The sequence below is a fragment of the Pempheris klunzingeri genome, chromosome 3 (assembly GCF_042242105.1).
Source record: "Pempheris klunzingeri isolate RE-2024b chromosome 3, fPemKlu1.hap1, whole genome shotgun sequence".
NCBI lineage: Eukaryota > Metazoa > Chordata > Actinopteri > Acropomatiformes > Pempheridae > Pempheris > Pempheris klunzingeri.
The window spans coordinates 8,960,855-8,977,614 of record NC_092014.1 but is presented as its reverse complement, the minus strand read 5'-3'; the positions used below and the strand labels follow the sequence as shown (position 1 = coordinate 8,977,614).

The following is a 16,760-nucleotide window of genomic DNA, read 5'->3' as shown; positions in this document are numbered from 1 at the left end:
CTGCGTTACAAGTGCGTGAATGTGAGATTTAAACAAACGCCTAACACTTTTTCAAATTGTTTTTAAGTCATTAAGTCATTACATACCAATTTACCCCTCAGGGCTGTTTTTGTGACTGTTTCATTATACAACTAAAAGGTGCTTTACGACTTCATTCTGGAGACAGAGGCACACAAGGTACAAAGTCCATGTTTGATTGATCTGGCAGTAAATTCACTTCCCTGTGGCTCATAAATAAGCTAATGCCCAGCTGAATATGGAGGAGGGGGATTCCTCTGGTGTTTCAGCGGGCTTGTTTTTCCAGCCAGGACAGTCTCCAAGCAGGGATAACTCTTAAGGAATGACAGACAGTGTAATGTGGGCTGGAATGTGTGTGTGTGTGTGTGTGTGTGTGTGTGTGCGCATGTAAGGTGTTAAGCAGCGCCATGTGGGCCTGATGAGAGTATCCCTCTCAAGCTGAAGTAGCTCCTTCAAACAAAGAGGAGTAAATGAACGTCTCCATTAGTCCTCCCACTGCCCCACTAAAACACACTCACACACTCACAAAGCATATTTACTGGACACAAAGCACCGCATGCATACAGCTTTAGCAGTTCTCATCATTCACATACAAACACAACACATAGCGACACACACACACACTTCCCAACCTGATTTTACAATAAACGCTCCTAAGACACACAAATCTCATTCTCATGTCACTCCCTCCTCTCTTAAGCACACACAGACTCCTTAGTGAAACAACATTACTTATATGTACACACTCACACATGCAGAAGGTGACAAAAAACCAGCTGGCCTTCCAATCAGTTTTTACAACCACTGCTGAATCAGTGAGAAAAGGAAAATTTGTGTGCTCATAAAGTTGCTATAAAAAAAAGGTATGACTTATGTTATTTCATTCATTCACCTTTTCAATTCACCCTTGCATCAGAAATCCCTTTAATATAAAATTCCTAATGTTAAGTGCATTATTTACAAAAACACTTTCATCTTTACTTTATTTTTGCATTATTTATATTTATCATTTTACACTTATTTGTATTTTTTAATGACTTTGCAGTTTTATTTTGAAATCTTTGCTTTAATTTTTAGAGACTACCGTTTTATTTTGCCTTCTCAAACCTGTGGTAACTGGATTACATTATACAAACCCAACACTATTATTCTGCCAGACACACAGGTGAGCAACTCCCAATAAATATTGATTTTTCATAGCAGGCTCGCCCAGGCTGTGACTTATCTGCCCTCGCAGAAACACTGCATTTCTAATATTTGACAGAAAGTGTGTGTGTGTGTGTGTGTGTGTGTGTGTGTGTGTGTGTGTGTGTGTGTGTGTGTGTGTGTGTGTGTGTGTGCATACACTCACTAGCTGCAGAGTCTGCAGAGGTGCTCTGGGAGGCATCGCTAGAAGACACTACAGCAACGCTGTCGATAGGTGTCCCACCAGACACAGACGCTGCAGTGGCCGCTGGGATGGGAGTAGAAGTGCCTGGAGACGGTGCCATGCCCGATTTCTTGGGTGCCACAATGACACTTCTGTAGAGAGACAAGATAAATCGTTCATTTAATTGTCACCTTGACAGAAGTATTGTAAGAAAAGGCTGAGGTGCCAGTTTAGAATTTGCCTCATAAGAATTATGTACGCAGTATGGATGGCTGGAACAACACCAACCAGCTCTGTCAATTGATTAGACTTGTGAGTGAATGATTACGGGGCCACTTTACTGGCACAAACTAGTCACATTCATCTCACCACAAAACCAAGCACCTAAGTGCAGCAGTCTTTCATCTGTAATAACACTCATACAATTTCATTTTGATTGTTGCATAGTATACCTCTGTACAAAAGAAAAACTGAAGAATACTTTTGGTGTACATTTTCCACTTCTACAGCACAAAATAAAACTTAAACTTGCAATTAAAAGAGATTCTAAAATGGTAAGCACATAGTTGTTATTGTTCTGTATTGATATCGTACTTTCACTACTGGTAACAATATCATACCTGGGTTGTAGTATAATATTGGTAATTTCCTTTGAGAAATATTCTCCAACAAAACTTTTTATCTTTTAGACTAAATATGCCAAATATCTAAACGCATCAGTATTTAATGTTATCTTAACACAAGCAGCTGTACAGCTTTGCCCAAATAGAACACAGCCTAAAGGTTAGCCATGTTTCCCGATTCCTTCCTTCACAATTTAGATCAGAAAATATCTGATTAAAGAATAAAATGGAAAATACTGAGAATCTGGTGTTGAAAAAGTATTAACCATACAAGCTTAGATTTAGCTTTTAAGGTTAAGTTTTACATTCACTTTCAGTAGGGTTGCTACAAAAAACACATCCCTGATCATTGACAGCTAGCTTAGATTTCTAAACACAGTTATCTAAGCAATGATAATGGTGCTCCTTCAGATGTACGTCTTGAAAAGTAACAGGAAGTGTTACTCGTAGTGATGTGGTACGACTGAGTGCATTTCAATTCCCATCCGGCGAACAGCAGATGGGAGGAGAGCAGCATGCAGATAAGCTGTCAGTTTAGACCGGGGTTCTGACAGACCACTGGCCATATCAAAGAGAGCCTGGCCCTGCTTATCAGTGCTGACACAGGGGGAGCAGGGTCTAATCACTGGCTACTGCTCCCTCTCAGAAACACAAACCAATGCAGGATTACCAAGATATGCAAGCATACATCAAATGCTCAGAATCTGAATATGACAAGAAATGCATGGTAGTATACAGACAAAAAAGCTAACAGACATTCCTGCATGTTCCAAAAGTCAGAGCATGTGTATCCATGGTTTCATGCACACACAAGAGGATAGTTGGGTCTGGTTAACTGTGGTGCAGACAGATACCTGGCTGCAGTATCAAAGGATGTTCTCAGCTGATTTAAGGCAGCTGATCAGATCTATTAAAAGTTACTGTGAATGTTAAACCTTGACAGCTGACCTTTGCTTCTAGTGATCTATGACTTGAGAATAATAGAGCTGCATACGGATCCCAGTGGCTTGACAGTTGCGTTTTGAATACAAAAACATACTGAGAAGGTCCAGAGTAATACAATACAATACAATACAAACTGGAGTAGTAACTAAAATCAGTATTGATAGTCAGGAAGGGTGGAGATAAAAAAAGTTTCTGGTAACTTTTTTTCTGTTCTGATAGTGAGGGGGCTGGATGCTGGTATCAGGGAACAAGGGCGGCGCTGACGTGAAGCACCCCTGGTGTCAACAGCAGGGGAGAGAGACAGGGAGGCGGAGGACCCCTGGGGTATGGAGGCAGGAAGTGTGTACTGTACGTGTGCGGGTCCTCAAATATTTGAATATATGCATATGAGTGCACAAGTGTGTACAAGTCTGCCGGTGAACATGTCGGTGTATGTGTTTGGCCTTCCATCTGTTCCCCAGCAAAGGGCCAGTGAATTATTCAGCAGGTCATTAGCCACACTTATCATGAGTGGGCTGCCCCAGTCGATTAATCAGCCGTCAGCTGCCCCGCTCAACCCACAAACAGGAGCCCAGGGCAGTGTATGTGTGTGTGTGTGTGTGTACTGGCTGAGGCTGAATTATTTAAATACTTTAACCTACAATGGATCAGTGCAGTAAACACTGTGATTCCAGTAACCTCTGCTATTTTGGGTAAACAAGTGTGTAAAAATGAGTAAGGAAGTGTCAGTTGTGTGAGTGCGTAAAAATATGATTCCCTAGAGAGTGTGAGAGCCAACTCATGTGAGGGAGGGGAGCAAACACCTCAGCAGAGCTTTGATCTTTTTACCATGGTTTCATGCAACCTTGTGCATGTGAATGTTCAAAATGTTATTTGTTGACCATACATACTGATACATTTGCATGTACACACGTACTTTCAAACCAACTCTAATAAAGTCCACAGTGTCTGACAGTTTCTTGAGCTGTGATTGCACGACGATGGCTGGTGCGGGAGGGGAATTACCTTGATGACATCAGTGATTAATGAGTGGTGCAACTGGGACCTACGGGCCTACAAAGTATGAGAATAGCAGAATCTCAATGTTTTTGTGTGTTTGGGAGAGTGTGCGCACAAGGATATTGCGCTGAATGTAGGTATACGTTCATGGTGTATGCATCAGAAATGCATTGGCTGGATGTTTGTTATGAAGTGGTAGAAAAGTTTTATTTTGTTATTTGTATTCTCTAATGTAATTTGTGGATATATACAGACTTCCATATACGTGCAGTTGTATATACATAGTGTACACAGTGATGAAGCCCTTATCTCGTAACCTTGGGAGGCATCTTGTCATCTGTCTTTATGTGAACCCTGTGTGCTTAGGTCTTCTGTTGTTTGTTAATCAGTCATTTTCAAAAAGGACACAGGCTGCATTTCAAATGTGCTTTAAGTCTTATTTTTCTTCATTCAGGTTAAAAATATTTCTGCTGTGTATCGTTTGTTACTGTCATCTTAAAATATACAGTCATGGTAATATTTATACATTCTCTGCTCTGGTAGATATATTCTTAATAACTTTTGAAATAGGTTTTAAGGGATATAGCTACATAGGTTAAATGTTTGCATAACAATTATCAGCTGATGTATAGTGTAGCTAGTGGAATTTTTTTTCTTTATTTTCAGATATTTATATGTAAAAAATATCAGCCTCAAAAATAAGACACTGATTAGACTTGGTCTCAACCTCATGAAGTAATTAAGTAACATTAAGTTAACTATGAAATCTGATGTTGGTTTATAACATCCAGCTAAATGGTTTTTACAGGCAACAACAGCAGGTTACAAAAGAGCTGATTAGCTTGCAAGTTTGATGCAGAGTCACAGGTGAGCTTGCTCCAGGTGTGGCACAGAGGTTGACCTTGTGTGAATCCCTCTTTGCATTCACAGTGCTGAATACTTCATTCAGTTTTTTGACACGTGATGTAGAGAATGTAGAAAGTGGCCTTAACGCTTTCAGCTGTGTTTGTGTCCGACATGCTTAGCCTCTTCCTAAGCAGTACATTAACAACACTTCACCATCAAAACAACTCATCTGTACATCAACTCTCACATGCATGCGGAGTCTGCTGCCAGTAATGCAAACAACTGCACCATGTATATCCCAAAGTCTAACACACACATATTCTGCCGAACCATGCAGTCTAAATCACCGGCTTGTACAATGACACTGTTTAGTTCTGGTTAGTGTCAGCAAATATTTGCAGACTGGCTGTCATAACAGGGGCATGGCTGAGAAATGGATGGGAGAAATCCAGCAGGTCTCCACTAGTAAATAAATCAGGCGGGATACTTCACCCTCTGACCAACCCCCAGTTTTTATCTGGGAGATCCCAGCTTCTTTCACACATTGGTCTCGTAAATCCAGCCCTCTGGGTAAGTAGAAAGTTGCCATGTTTTGGCAGGAGATGTCAGCTCTGGCATGTGCTGGTGTCACTGGGAGACTTACTCGTTAGTGGGAGATGCTGAACAGTGATAGAAGACATTACAACAAGATAATAAACACAGAATATGTCTACATGCGTGGTAGGTAGAATCCGTAAGGGTAAAGACTAGAGACAGGAGGCTGATAAAGAGTGATAAACTGAGATAAGAAAATAAATATATCGTAGACTTAAAGCCAGTGAATGATATGGATAGTAGGGTAGTTTGACCAAGACATCAAAATAATTTAGGGGAATCTGGGTAAAAGAAAGGCTTGCATGTGTGCATATCTATGTGCATGTGAACTGCTGAAGCAATTAAGTCAATCTACTTTGCGCTCACTTTGTCGCCAAAATTTGCTGATTTTCCCAGTTTTATATCAGTGTAATGCTATTAACCTTTGAGTTTGGGACAGTTGGATGGACACAAGAATCAATTTGCAGATGCTCCATTGGATCTGGGAAATTATGATGGGAATTTTTCACTATATTTTGACATTTTATAGACTCGACAATTAATTTTAAAAAAGGCGACAGATTTAAGCATAAGGCAGGTGTTAGTCCGTATTCTAATGTCATCAGATCTTCTGAAAAGATTAAAACCAACAATGAATTAACCTATGAACAAGTATTGTCTCCGTATCCTAAGTCTGATGTGGTTTATGCCTGTGTGCCTCAGACCCCCCACCAAAAACGCAAATTTAAAAAACGCATCATAGAGTCACACCTTCCTTCAGTAACATAAACATGGGCAGTATAGTTAATTTAGAGTTATTCCAGCATACACTGCGTGGCTGCTGTAACCAAACAAGCATTAATCCGTATGGGCAATATTCCCTAAAAATGCACTATGTTCTCCTGTTTGAGTGGCGTTCACTAAAAACTACAAAGCCCAGCTATTTTAGGAAATTATTGAGACTTTTGACCCCTTTTTGAAGACGTACCAATGAGCTCGGGGCTGAGAAGCACAAAAATGGTTGGGAAGTCGGAAATTGTTGAAAAATATTTAACAATTAGTTTGGGGATTTTTCATTGGGATTGTTAAGAATGACAAAATCCGACACTTATGCTTATATTTATTCCCAATGCCTAATATTACCATTAAGCCCAATTATACTTATGCTTTAACTAATAATAAAATAATTATTAGTCATAATCCTACGTGTTAATGTGTGAAGACCTTCGTAGTGGGTTTTATTTCCTCTTAAAAAGGAGCTCGGGTACAGTCTGCGGTCTGTGCCTGGGCTGTATGCTTTGCAACAAGAGGCTCCCATAGGCAGCGAGCAAGCTGTTAGTCTATGTTCTCCAGCTCTCCTGACGTCCTCTCTTCCTACTGAGTGTGCTCAGAGGACAGGAGCCAGTCTAATCCCCCTGATATGAGGAGCGCCCTGAGACCTGACAAAGCATTCCTCAGATAAAGACACGCGATCACAGAGATGCTGTGGAATTCCCACAGTTGGGGGTAGGCAGACTGACTTGGGGTGTTTGTGAGAGTGAGAGAGAGAGACATGGAGAAATGTTTTCTTCAGTACATGAGAACCTTGACTTGACATCAACCCCATGGAGCTTCTTTCTCCCACCTCTCCCATCTCTTCCATCTCTCTCTCTCTCTTTCTCTCTCTCTCTCTCTGTCTCTACCACCCTCTCCCCCCTCTGCCATTTCTGAACGGCTGTCTCAGAATCAACTCTCTAAATGCAAACCAGACCAGCGACCATCCTCTCTCACCTGGGCCCGTCTGTGGCTTCAGTACCCGACTCTGCTTTTGAAGCCTTGCTTCTGACTGTTCACCCCTGCACCTCCAGGGGTGATGAAAATTATACAGCTTTTTTGCCAGAAAAAGGGGAGTACCGCTTCAAATGTTAGACAGGGAGAGACGAGCAGCAAGATGAAAAAGAAAGTCGTTAAATATCAGTGACACAGTGAAAAGAAACAGCTTCCTGCCAGCTTCGCCTTTCTGTCTCTTCATCCCAGACACGACTCCTGTTTTCCTTGAGACAAGTTCTCTGTTAGGCAGTTTGCTTGAAATGAGAACATACATCGACAGCTAAAAGAAAGAACAATGGGCATGAAGGGGAAGGAGTCGGAGACTAAGATTCCCTGGTTCAAAAGAGTTTCTGTTACAGAATATTTTTCAAGATCCACCAAAGCTTCCTCTGAGGATACCCCGCTGAGACGTCTTCAAGGTCTGACTTTCAAAAGTCCCCTGCAGTTGGGTTGGGATAAATGGTATGAAACTGTCAACCGTGACGCTTGAGAATCCTAAGCATATATGCATCGTACGGGCACTTGAGAAATTGATGAAGCCATCATGTCTGCTCCCATGTCAGCACCAGAGGAATTTTAGTCCAGATCACTCAAGTGCAGAGCAGAAAAATATGATTTTCTAGCAATGTATGATGGTATATGTGCATATTAAGCCATGCTTGGACCTGAGCCCTCACCTATCAAATGAGCGGAACTGAAGTGATGAGTCCCTGGGAGCAACGCCCACACATCCCAGAAACGCTGGCGGCAGCAGACTTGGGTCCACCATGATATCATCAGCTGGAGTGCTCACGAGGCTGCGCAGAATATCCTTCACATTCTTGCCCTTTGAATCAGCGGGCAGAGAAGGTCTGACCTCAGAAGACAGAGTAGACAAGGCCTCTGAGATGGCGTCTGGACCATGAGTCACGGCAGAGGATGAGAGGTCTGCCTCGCTTGCGGCGGTTGAGGCGTGGTCGTCACCGATGCCAGAATCATACCGCCGGAGAGAGACGCCGTTCTCCACTTCTAGTCCACCAGAAATGGCACCGCTATCTGAGAGGACACATGTAATGATGAAGATATGAGAGCAATAAAGCAATGACAACATTAATTACAGTGGTCACCAACAACCTGTCACAAGATAAATAACAGGGAAGAAAATTAGACAAAACTCAAATTTCTGCATTTTTTCCCCATTTTCTATAGTATAATACTGTGAAGTGCAACCGAGTTAACAACCTAGAAAAATCACTGAAATGAAGAATCTAAGAAGACAGGTTGTGAGAAGAGGTGACATGATGCCAAGAGGCCATGAGAGCTCTTAGTTTGTACTTCGGGATTGAGAATTGGGAGATTGGGAACCACTGCATTACAGATTGTAGTTGTACCTTCCAGTGCAGATAAATACTTCAGAAAAATATTTCATCTGTGGAGCTGCTATATACCTGTGCTCCTGGCAGACTGTGAGCGTTGAGGGTGTTTCTTGTCATTGTGGGGCTCCAGGATGTCCCGGTACTTAGACACCATGAGGACTGAGATGAAGTAGACAACAGCAAGAGCCAGAAACTGAGCCTGCTTACTGTCCTCCTGAAACAAACAAGATACACTAAATGACCTGTGCGTGCGTCTTCTTCAGAAAGCAGTGACAGGTGAGTAATTTCATGGGTGTTACGCATGCTGTGTTATGCCTGTATTTGACATGGTTTTCTGTATAACTCACAATATCTCTGAAGACAACAGCCCTGAGGCGGTTAATATCCATGTCCTGAAGAAGCCGGTCCAAGTCTCTGACTGGAGACAACCCACCAGTCACTGCATCAACGGGACTCTGCATACACAAAGCGAAAATTAAACCAATGTTACATGAAATGTATTACTGTTTCCGAGCAAAGTGCAAGCAGCACATGCACTTTTACACCAATCAGGATGTTTATTAATCTATGTGTGCTTCATGGAGAAGGGTAAGGTTTCACAGCCTAGGGCAGCTATTCCTCCTGGGATCATGTCCTTAACTTAATGGTTTTTCTATGGAGACACTGCATTATAAATGAGCTTTAACACCCAGTTCAGGGAAGAACAACATAGCTTTACTGGAATCCACTGTATCAGATCAAAGGGGCAATGACAGGAGACCTTGTCTAGTGTCACAAATAGCAACCAGTGTGGTAATATAATAAGATATGAGCTAATGCAATAACACTTGGTTGTTGTTGGTGAACAGGACAGAGGACAAAGCTCCCCCTGCTCTCCCTCTTACTACTGAATGTGGGAAAAGGGCAAAGGAAGATGGAGGCATTAAAGTGTAAAAAATGGTTATTTTGTTTTTTGGGGACAGCAATTGTAAACAAAACATCAGAGGGAGTGTAGATGAGTAAATGCATAAGATAATTGACGAGATGATCGGAGTTACTTGCCTGAGCGGCTGCTCCGAGGACAGTGCTGGGCATGGCTGTATAGCTGCGTGCTGAGCCTTCTGTGCCATGCCTAAACTGGGCTTGCTGACATTCCAGGCAGTTTCTCACTGCCATAGCACACACTGGGGAGAGATGGAGAAAGACATATTATGTGACATCATTTAAATAAAGTCATTTTCAGAGAAATATATTGAGGCATCATGATAAGTCCCAAAAAGGACATTGCACCCAAAGCAATTGGACAAAAAAAAAAAAAAAAAGAGAGAGAAATCTCTGTGAAAATCCATCTAATAAACTGAAAAAAACCCCACAACACAAGCAGCTGAGAGCGACAAAAACAAAGGAGAAAAAGTGGGGCCATGACAAGGTCAGTGCTCTGGCCAACTCTGGCAGCATCGTTCACTCTTCCCTGCTCCACCTCTCCTCCCAAGGTCACAGTGCAAGGGTGTGCTCTTGAATCACATCCACTGTGCAGCTCCCATAACAAATGACACTCCTTGGGTGTGCACATGCTGAGTAGGCAGCAAGATACGCCCTTTGTCGCAAGAAATCTTGTGGTCCGACAAGTTTAGGTGGGTTCAAAACTGGCACGCTTACCATTTGTAATCTAATGTGCTGCTCCTCTGTTGGAGCTCCTCCCAACCCCCACTGCTCTGTAGTTGACAACTGACAAATGTTAACTCTGAGCCATTTAGATTACGAAGGAGGGAATTATTCCGTCTGGAAATGGGCTCGCTTTTTCCATTAGGACTACTCTTTCATACAGCCATTTATAAAAAGAGAGGGGGAGGGAGGGGTGGAGATGCTAAAACCTTGTTACAGTCTTCCAAAATCAGATTAGGTGCCAGCAATGGGGAGCGCATACCTCATCAAATATTCATTTCATAAAGCCTGCTTTCTAAAACTGGACCTGTAGTCACTGGCATCACTTTCCTGCAAAGCCCCAACAGCAGCAACAGTGGTTTGGATAATATCTGAGGAGTAGTGCTCTTTGTATTACAAGTTTGCATTTTGAAAGAGTAAAAAGCAAAAACTGATACCTGGATATGCACCATTACATATATGGAACAAAGCATGAACAAATTATTTAAATCAGTGTAGAAAGTATAGCGCCACTCCCACACTGAGTGAGAGAGTGTGTGTGTGTGTGTGTATACTGTGTTGATCTGTGTTTGCTGAAAAGGTGCACCACATAAAATGAATAATGGAAGGATTTCAATATCTTTTATTCAGCTAGAGCGTGGCTTGGCTTTTGATGCTGTCAGAAGAAACTGTAATAGCCTGGAACAGAAGGCAGAAAAAGGCCTCGGGCTACGCTGCAGTACAGTACAGCCAAGGCCATTATGTAGAACTCACTATATCACGAGGGCAGCCATTTTAGAGTGTTTCCATGCACTGGGGTTATAATAACAAGATAAGAGAGTGCTGATACGAGCAGAGCGAAAGAGGTGAGGGAATGAGAGCAGCGGCTGGAGATGGAGAGGAGGACGGCAGAAAAGAAAGCGAGAACACAGAGGGGAGGGTCTAAAAGGCTACAGGGAGCTGACGGAGGCTAATACAAGAGGCTACTGTCGGTTGATATGAAGTGGATCGATGAACAGGGGAGGACTGAGGGGCTTGGTCACAGGAGGAGACAAAAGACGGAGAGGGGATGCAGATGAGTAAAAAGACGGCTAAAGTTTAACATTTCAAGAAACAAAAAAAAAACTAGACAAGACAACGGAAAAAAATGCATGAGATTAAAAGTAAATAAGCAGTCTAAAAATATAATGAGTCTATTAAAATTAAAGGGATAGACCAAGGGATGGGGGAAAAAGAACTCAACAAAAACATCAGTGTGCGTACCAAGGCGAAGGCACTGTCGGAGGATGCCTCCTGACGACATGTTTTTTTCAGCTTCTATCTCGGTGAAGTTGAGGGAGCTGGCGAAGATGAGAACATCCACGAGGTTGATGAGACGCTGCAAGAAGGTGATCGAAGACTCCACTGTCAAGCCTTGGGAAGGTTCAATGTTCTCTAGTTCATGCTGGTAGTAGAGAGAGGAATATTTTAATGGACAAGTACTTGTATTTTTGTAAATGGGCAGTAGATTGTGTACAGTTTGATTTTAAAAAGTACAAACTATACGTAACTATAACAGAAATTTCTCAGAACTTTATATTTTATCATGAAGAATGCTATAGTAACATATAAGTAAAGGAAAGGTTGATATTTTTGTTTGTACACTTTCAGAAAACTCTGACAGGTGGCTTAAAGAACAAAAGAAACATTGAGCTCATTCTTGAGTTGGACTTTAACCAATAAAAAAACTTCACAATTCACTATTACTTCAATTACTTTCCATTTAAGAAAAGTTTCTGAAAAACGTGGATATTATACAAGATTCAAAACAACGACATCGCAACAGAGCTAGACATGAAAGAAAAGGACGGAAAAATGTGAACGTGTATCTCCTTCACTTTTTTGTTACTGTTGTCACTTAATGTTGAAAATATCTTGCCAAAAACAAAAAGCACATCTAAAAATTGTGCAAAAAAAAAAAATGCTAAAAATGTATATATGGAATATATATGACAGCAATGAAGATAAAACATCCTGACAGCACAGCATTTTGTTACATTTAGTTTTAAATTTGGTTACAGACCATATGCAACTGAATGTAACTGAATTATAATGGAATTGAGAATCAACCTGTTTCTTAGGCAGGCCAGCAAAGTCATTGACAGAGGCAAAGGAATCACGTAAGAGCAACAACACAAAAACAAACTAACAATGTTAGGAAGCAGCTAACTGTAGTCTAATGTGATTGGAAAAGGTCAATGTGGATGGATAACTTCCTGCAATTGGAGCCATCAACTATATGTATGGCCACAGTTAAGCACACATACATAATCTCCATCTCTCTCACACACACACACACACACACACTAACACACCGGGGGACTCACAGAGGAAGAGGTGGCAGCAGACAGCAGAGGTAAAATGCCTCCACAAGCCATGATGAGGTTGTCCACCACCTGGGAGATGAGGTGTATACTGTTGTGGACAAACACCACGTTCTCACTGCTGTTCACAAAGTCCAAAATTGTCTTTGTGGAGTGACTGAGAGGCAGAGAACAGAAATGTTGCTTTAACAAAACGTAAGGTAGAAGATAATCTTCTAAAGAGAGAGCATGTTTCTGGTGAGCAAATCATTTCATTCAAATCTAGATAACACAGTGGCTTGCCTACAGATCCGACTGTTTGTAGTTCTACTTAGTTTAATGCTCACATTCAAGAATTAAAATATCCTTCATATCCTGTTTATCCTATCTTTTTCCTGTGTTTTGGTCTACACCTGATCAAGTGTCCTCACAGCACCCTCAGAGACTTTGGTGAGGGACTTTTTCCAGACACATGCACCACTTGATTAGGAGAAGGCTTGTAATCTACTGTTGCTCCTCAGAGCCAATAAATCTTTATTCCATTAATCAATTAACAAAATGATTGTTAGCTACAGCACTACCAAAGTCAGAGTCAGTGGATTGTTGCCCTACCTCCTCCACATCTGGACATCTGTCTCAATAGAGAAGAGCAGGTCAGTGAGGAGACGCTGGTGCATGTGGGACCAGCGGAACTCTGGGATACGAAACATGGTGGAACGAGGGGCTGAGGTGCTGCTGCTCTCTCTCTGCTGACCTGAAGACCCTCCTGCTGCTGCCGCTGACTGGCCTTGACTTGTTTCCTATGGAGAGACACCAATAATACACATTTAGCTTTGACATTAAAGTTTAGATCCGGAACTGAAAATGATCAATTCTATGTAACACTTTTTTATTTTTTAAAAGATAAAGAGGAAAAAAGATGCGTACTGTTGAGGAGGTCTCCTTCAATTCAAGTCTCTCTGTGTCTAAGGCCACATTGGACACGTCCAGTCTGGCAATTTTGATCTCTTTGGTCTTGCTGACAGGGTCTGCACTCTTTTGAGTGCCAGAGGTAGAGGCGGCAGCGGTGCTGGTGTCTGCGGGAGCGGACGGGGTTTCCCCTTCAGTGGTGCCAGTGGTAGGTGAGGTGGAGTCTGATGCTGCTGCAACCTCCTGGGCTGTAGAGGGCGGTGTGGTATCTGAGGGCCGCTGGTCTGCAGTAGACGTTTCAGCTCTAGAGGAAGACTGTTCATCGTCAACGTTTTCTTTGGGTGGTTCTGTCACACTTGGTTCAGGTGTTTCAGCTGGAGGAGTCGGACTCTTCGAATCAGACACCTGTTTCTCTGCGGTTTCACTCTCTTCAGTTTTCTCTTGTATTCTGTCCTCCTGCTCATCATCTTTTTCGTCATCGGTCTTCATCTCATGCCCTTCCTGATCACTTTTCTTGCCTTCATCGTCCTCATGTTCATCTTCCTCTTTTTTCCCTACCTCCGCGTCCTCTCCAGCAGCAGCAGAAGCGTAAGAGGACTCTTGGCTGTCATCAGCATCACTGGGGTGGATCTGGTCACTAACAGACGACACGTCAACCAGGTCTTCGTTGAAGGCAGACGCTCCGCCCAGCACACTGTTCTCCAGAGGGGCTGTAGTTTCAGGGGACACTGGGTCAGTCTTAACTTCTTGTTCTGAGACCACTGGCAGTTCTGCATCTGCTTCAATCAAAGAGTCTTCCATCATTGAGTTTGATGATTCAGCTTTGTTATGTTCACTCTCAGATTTATCTTCATCTGAGTCTCTGTCCATTTCCACTGCTTTTGTGTCATCTGTTTCAGCCTGGTCGCCAACTGATGTTTTTAGGTTATTGGTCTTTTCGTCAGTGGAGGTCTCAGTCATTGGTTCCTGTTCGTTGGTCTCTTCATCCTGTTCCTCTTTATTGTTTGTCTGTGTCACAGTAGCTTCAGTTTCTTTTCCATCACCTGAGCCATCCTTGGAAGAGTCCTCAGCCAACTTCTGCTCTTCTTCTTCTGCCCTGGCCAGGATGTTAGACACTGTGATGGATGATTGCCCCCGTTCATCAGAAGTCTCCAGCGGGCTGGAGGTGATGGTGGAACTAGATGTTGAGTCGGGGGACTTCTGGGACAGCTCGTCCACCGTGAGCTCGATGACAGTGGAAGGGGCCGTCTCCTCTACAGCTGGCCCATTTACACATTCCATGGTCTCCGAGCTTTGGCTGACACCAGAGACGGTTCGGATTGTGCTCAGAGAGCCTATAGACCCCCGACGCTGGTACTGACGGAACATACGGGACAGATTCTCTTTGTGTTGCTCAAAGGCTACCTGCAAACACAAAAGAGTATATGTTCAATTGCATGAAACGCTACTAATCTTCACCATCAATCTACCAAATTGTTCTATCCTTCGATCAAAGGATAGTTCCACTTTCTTCCAACTTGCAATTATGCTGGCATTTTACTTGCTAAAGTAAAGTAATTGCAGTGATCTGAACTACAGGACAAGAAAAGAGTTGTCAAACTATCTAACAAGACAGCTTGTGCATGTGCACAGAACTACAATCAGTACGTTGGAACCAGGAAATCAGCAATCAAGAAGGCACATAAGTTTGGCTAACCTCAGGGTTTGTTTAAAACCTAAACACTCATTTGAACGCTTGTGTTTCTTATCTCATCATTGTTACTACCCCCATTTTGTTACCGCCGAAAGCAAGTTTAGCCAAAAAAACAAAAATAAAACCCACATTGCTATGAACCTATTCTTCTGTACTATTGTTGGACTAATGTATGTAAAGACTATGACTCTGTTTCAGAACGCAGAAAAGACATCATGAAATGTTGTATTGCTAGGAAATTTAAACATCACAGTAAAATGAGAAAATCACCATCACTATGTTGGTTAATGATACATGTCATACACCTATTACACAGGGCTCTTGGTAGTTACTTAATTATGTACCTGCAGTTATAGATAAAAATCCAACTAATGCCATCACATATTTACACATCTCATCAAATAAACCCTCCCTCTTTCTAACTAATATCCACTGGTTTACAGCCCAACATCCTGTTTCATCTGAAGACATCAAATTATGGAGGCAAAATATTCTCAAAATGCTCTTTAGTTGCTTCGCAATGCTCTTCATTACTACATCTAACCACTGGGACCATTTGTGGCTAACTGTTCCATATTTAAAACTTTTCCTTTCTCTTGTGTGCAGCTGCCCACGGCCTATTAAGCTCAATCAGTCTTCTTACATCTGATACGGGTAGACTAGACTGCTAGTCTATAACGACAATGGTCTGCAGTGGCATTTGAGGAAGAGCCCATCCATGTAAGCAGTCATAGATTAGCAGTAGATACTATTAGTGTGTGTCTGCTAGCTGTGCTGAGTGCGTGTCCGGCATCGGCAAATCCTCCCACGCCTAATTTAAGACCCTGCATTAATCACTGGGCTTGGAGGACAGAAAGTCAAAGATGGGTTGGTGGTGGAGGAGGGAGGGGGGGTGAAACTAGACCCACTTTGCTGCATTTTCACCTGAGGCTATTTGGACAGGAGAGAGAGACAGAGAGATAGAGAGAGAGATGGAGAGAGAGGGAAAGAGAGAGACAGAGAGAGAGAGAGAGAGTGGAGGGGCAGAAAAGAAACAGAGAAACCTAGAGATCAAAAGGAATACAAAAAAAAAGAAACTGCAAAGGAGGAGGAGAAAGAAAGTGAGTCATTGGAGTGGAAGAAAGGAAAGGGAGAGAAAGAAGCTGATTATTTGTAATTAATTAGGCGTTATTGTTCTAAATTAGCCTGCTACACGGGTGCTCATTAATCTTCTGTAGTGGGAAGCAGTGATTGGTAATCCATAGCTGTTTTCTGAGTGCACAGCCTGTTCTAAATGCGCCAGTAGTCCATCTCTTTCTCTTCCTCCCTCTTTCCCAGTGATCACATGGCAAGACCTTCTACCCCATTAGTTTGAGCTTAATTTGACATTTAGCATTTTTAGCAATTAAAAGGCTGCATTCAGAGTGCACTGCTATGGAAATTATGCGGGAGAGCAGTGCCGACCATAACGTCATAGATTTAGGATGCAGCCTGTACATTAAGATGATGTATGTTGGCCTTAAATGGGGCTCTGTAACAGATCCAGTTACCATTAGACAGAGGTAGTATATGTCTCTGTGGTTTTTAAAAGAGCGTTTAGCCTTGCTACAATATATAGAAACTGCCTTGGGTGGCTAAGACATCAGTGCTGATCTAATCTAATTTCATTCTGCTCCA

At 42.4% G+C, this 16,760-nt stretch overlaps 1 protein-coding gene across 1 annotated transcript in view; it reads right to left on the bottom strand.

The window, feature by feature from the left end:
• Positions 1–16,760, bottom strand: part of lrba (LPS-responsive vesicle trafficking, beach and anchor containing) — a 182,417-nt gene that overhangs the window by 116,907 nt on the left and 48,750 nt on the right. Inside the window, exons 22-30 of the mRNA XM_070827863.1 lie at positions 13,430–14,815; positions 13,115–13,302; positions 12,527–12,680; positions 11,424–11,604; positions 9,558–9,700; positions 8,885–8,992; positions 8,610–8,751; positions 7,860–8,217; positions 1,370–1,539 (exon numbers count right to left, since the gene is read on the bottom strand). Coding sequence (XP_070683964.1) covers positions 1,370–1,539; positions 7,860–8,217; positions 8,610–8,751; positions 8,885–8,992; positions 9,558–9,700; positions 11,424–11,604; positions 12,527–12,680; positions 13,115–13,302; positions 13,430–14,815 — 2,830 coding nt within the window. The remainder of the gene's footprint in view (positions 1–1,369; positions 1,540–7,859; positions 8,218–8,609; positions 8,752–8,884; positions 8,993–9,557; positions 9,701–11,423; positions 11,605–12,526; positions 12,681–13,114; positions 13,303–13,429; positions 14,816–16,760) is intronic.